Source organism: Acanthisitta chloris, unplaced genomic scaffold, assembly GCF_000695815.1.
Source record: "Acanthisitta chloris isolate BGI_N310 unplaced genomic scaffold, ASM69581v1 scaffold29180, whole genome shotgun sequence".
Classification (NCBI taxonomy): Eukaryota; Metazoa; Chordata; class Aves; order Passeriformes; family Acanthisittidae; genus Acanthisitta; species Acanthisitta chloris.
In genome coordinates this window covers 2,840-6,736 of record NW_008651521.1, presented here as the reverse complement: position 1 = coordinate 6,736, position 3,897 = coordinate 2,840, and the positions used below count along the sequence as shown (strand labels likewise).

Below are 3,897 nucleotides of genomic sequence, written 5' to 3'. Positions count from 1 at the left end.
GCTGTCCCTTGTCTCTACTGTGCCAAGGAAGTGGCTGCCCCTCTGCTGCTGGGACTCCTGGAGATCCCTGGAAATCAAACTGTCAGGCAGTTGGGCAGGGGGAGGTGGCCCCAGTGTGTGCCATGGGCTTGCATGAAGTGTCTTGCAGGTATGAGGCTGTGCACAGCCACACACAGCCATGCATGTAGGTGTGCACGCCTCCACTTCACTGTGCACGCAGACAGCACCCACGTGTGCGTATGTGCACACATATGTGCACCATTCCTCCTCCGCAAACCATGGGAGAGCTGTGAGGCTGTGCAGCAAGAAGTGCTTGCCTTCTCAGGCTCTAGGGCGGGACTCTGCATTTTATGATGGGCTCTGTGCTGAACCTCCCTGACAGGCAGAGAAGGCAGAATCTATGTTCCTGTGGGAGCTGACCTCTTAGGGCATGGTTGAAGCCATGAAGAATGTCCCTTTATTACAGGTAAAATGCAGGGAGCAGAGCACGAGCAGCCAGGGCCAAGGTATCCTCAGGCTCAAGAGGATCAGTGGCCACAGCTCTGTGAACTGGGCTTGAGGCAGTGCTGAACCAGGCATGATGCAGACTGAGCACAACTGACACCAGCCCTGGGGACTGACTGAAATGGCACAGTCCCAGCCATCCCTGCCTCCTGGCTGCTGGTTTTGGGACGTATTCAGAGCTTAGTTGGGTGGGCCTGGTCTGGGAGGGGTGCTGTACAATCTCCTCCCCAGTTCTTCACCCTACTGAGAGGCCCTTGGGTCTCCTTTGCAGATGGGCTCTTTGTGACTGACTACTTCACCCGCACACCACGCAAGCTCAGCCCTTTCCGCTCCTTTGCCAGCATTGAGCTCTTCCACTTCCATATCCCAGAGGACACTGTCATTGCTGTATGGAACCTCATCACCTTCAAGGAGCAAGGTGGCACCTTTGGGGACCAATGCCCAGACCGTAGCATCACCGTGTGAGTAAGCAGCCTGCCCTGCTTCCTTCCTACCTGCCTCTGCCTGCCACTGCTGCTCCTGCCTGGACTGCCCCAGAGCCTGCCTGCTCTTACCTGTTTCTTGCTTCCACAAGCATGTGTACATATAGAGTCATAGAATCACAGAATCATAGAATGGTTTGTGTTGGAAGGGACCTTAAAGATCACCTAATTCCCACCCCCTGCAATGGACAGGAACATCTTCCACTAGACCAGGTTGCTCAGAGCCCCATCCAGTCTGGCATTCATGCACACACATGAATATGCAGGTGTACACATGTGCACAGCTGCAGGCACACAAATGCACATATATACACACACATTCATGTACGCATGTGTTGTGATTTAACCCTAGCTGGAAACTGAATACCCTATAGCTGCCTGCTCCCTCCCCACCCCAGTGGGGACGAGAATCTTGGGAAAAAAAAGTAAAACACGTGGGTTGAGATAAAAACAGTTTAATAATTGAAACAAAATTGCTAATAATACTTGTGATAAAACAACAACAATAATAATTATAGTAACATCAAGGAGAGAGAGAGAGAGATCAAACCCAAGAAAGACAAGTGATGCACAACATGATTGTCTACCACCCACTAATTGATGCCCAGCCTGTCCCCCAGTAGTGGTTGGAGGCTCCTGGCCAACTCCTGCCAGTTTATACGCAGGGTGTGATGCCTTGTGCATCTCTCTCTGGCAGAGCATGGGACACTGAAAAGCCCCTGACTCAGGGTAAGCCCTGCTGAGCAACAACAGCAACGTCAGTGTGTTACCAATATTATTCTCATACTGAATCCAAAACACAGCCCTGTACCACCTACTAAGAAGAAAATGAACCCTATCCCAGCCAAAACTCAGACAACATGCATGCTCACTCCCCATGATTCATCTTCCCAGGACCATTGCAGGCTCCACTCTTCTGTGCTTATCATCCATGAACTGTTTTGCTTGAACACCCACTCAGGGAAGCTCTCAGTCTCCAGCAAGGTCCCAGCTTACAGATGGCTTCCATGATGTCTTTGAGCGTCCTATTAGCACAGAGGAAAGACGCCCACGTGCCCAGCCTGCATCCTGCTAACTGCTGTCTCTCCTGCAGGTATTTCCGCTCAGGGGCTCCATCCGTCATTAACCCACTGCACACGCACTTCCCCAGGGACACGGCTGTCCCCGGCTCCTTCGCACTGACCCTCACCTGGACCCTGCCCAACCGCACCACAGGGGTGTTTAATGTCACCAGCCCGCTGCCTGGGGACTGGTTCCTGGCTGCCCACCTGCCCAAAGATGAAGGCAAGATCTCCGTCAAGGTGAAGGGCCTGGAGGGGCTGTGGGGTGGCAGGGCTTGCTGCAGGGCTCTGCTGGCATCTGACTGCTCTGGGCTGGCAGTGCCCGGGGCAGGTGTCCCAAGTGGGGACAGTGCTCCATGCCCCTTGCCCTGTGCTGACTGTCCTGCTGGTGCAGGGGCTCTACGAGGAGTGCCAGTATCTCTTCCAGCCACAGCTCATTGTACAGCGCCTGGTGAACATCGCTGTGCTGTATCCCGGACATGTCACCGAGCAGAGCATGGCCCCCCACAACCGCTCCTCCCTCTACAAGTGAGTGTGAGAGAGTCTCTGAAAGAGTGGATGTCTTCAGGATGGGGAGCCGAGGGTGTCCCATCCCTCTGGCTTGTCTCTCCAGCCATGTTGGTCCATACTGATGGGCAGGGTCTGACACTGCTGTCCCACAGGGTATTTGTGCCCAGCTACACATCACGAGTGCTGGTGGAGGTCCTGCAGTGCCGCGGGGCTGAGGGCTGCCCACTCTGGCTCCGCATGCGGGCCAAGGCTCCCCCTCTGCACAACTCCACGACACTGGACTGCCGGGAACACACTCCCTGCCAGCTGGCACAGGACCTGCCCTTCTGGCAGCACTGGTACTACGTGCTGGTGGAGAAACACCCTGGAGTGCCAGGCACAGTCTCCTTCCAGGTCACTGTGCAGCTCACAGGTGAGGATGCACGTGGAAGTGTGGGTGGGGGACATGGTCCTGACTCTATTTTGGTGTAGGGGTAAATGATGCATGCAGGATCTGGCCCCAGCTGGGCATGGGGTTATACCCAGCTCTGCTGGGATGGGGACAATGGGAAGTGTTGGTGCTGGTTTGCAGATGGAGGTAAGCAGTGGGCAAGAAGGGGAGGTGGGAGCTAAGAGGGGGTTGGAGCTGTGTGGTGCACAGGCTGATGGTTCTTTCCCCCTAGACTGTTCCCGACCCAGCCTGGCCCGGCCACCCTTCCTGCCTTCCAGCACCTCCATGAACATGCCCCACTCCTTCGGCTCTGTGGGTGGGCTGGCGCTGGGGGACAGCCCTCCACCCACCAGCCCCAATGGCACAAAGCACCCGGTGCCCATCCCCATCGCCTCTCCCACCAGTGAGCGGTGCTGGCCTGTCCGCCCCACACTGCGCAATGACAAAGCACCCGGTGCCCATCCCCATCGCCTCTCCCACCAGTGAGCGGTGCTGGCCTGTCCGCCCCACCCTGCGCAATGAGTTGGAAACCTTCTCTGTCCACTTTTACATCTTCTTCGGGCCCAACGTGTCAGTGCCCCCTGACCGCCCTGCTGTCTTTGTCATCAACCTCCTCCCGGTTCTGGACAGTGGTGGAGTGCTCAACCTGGAGCTACGGCTCAATGTGGTGAGGTGGCCACATGTGCCCTGGATGGGGGAGGGCAGCCTGGGGTGGGGGGCAGGATGGGATTTGGGTGCTGTCAAGGTTGCAGCAGGGCAAGGATCAGTGCTCTTGGGTCATGGGCCATGACTGGGGAGCTCTTGGGTGATGAAGGACGGATTAGGGTGCTCCAAGGGCAGGGTGATGACCTGGGTTTGGGTTGTTCTTGGGTGAAGGGCAGTGAGGTAGGGCACTGCTAGCTGTTGTGCA

The 3,897-nt window shown here is 56.3% G+C and overlaps 1 protein-coding gene across 1 annotated transcript in view; it reads left to right on the top strand.

Moving 5' to 3' along the window:
* Positions 1 to 775: 775 nt before the first annotated feature.
* TMEM8B (transmembrane protein 8B) overlaps positions 776 to 3,897 on the top strand; it is a gene marked incomplete at both ends in the record, with an annotated part of 5,801 nt that continues 2,679 nt past the window's right edge. The window contains 7 exons of the mRNA XM_009073716.1: positions 776 to 965; positions 2,080 to 2,287; positions 2,442 to 2,575; positions 2,710 to 2,969; positions 3,220 to 3,397; positions 3,471 to 3,671; positions 3,710 to 3,726. Coding sequence (XP_009071964.1) covers positions 776 to 965; positions 2,080 to 2,287; positions 2,442 to 2,575; positions 2,710 to 2,969; positions 3,220 to 3,397; positions 3,471 to 3,671; positions 3,710 to 3,726 — 1,188 coding nt within the window. The remainder of the gene's footprint in view (positions 966 to 2,079; positions 2,288 to 2,441; positions 2,576 to 2,709; positions 2,970 to 3,219; positions 3,398 to 3,470; positions 3,672 to 3,709; positions 3,727 to 3,897) is intronic.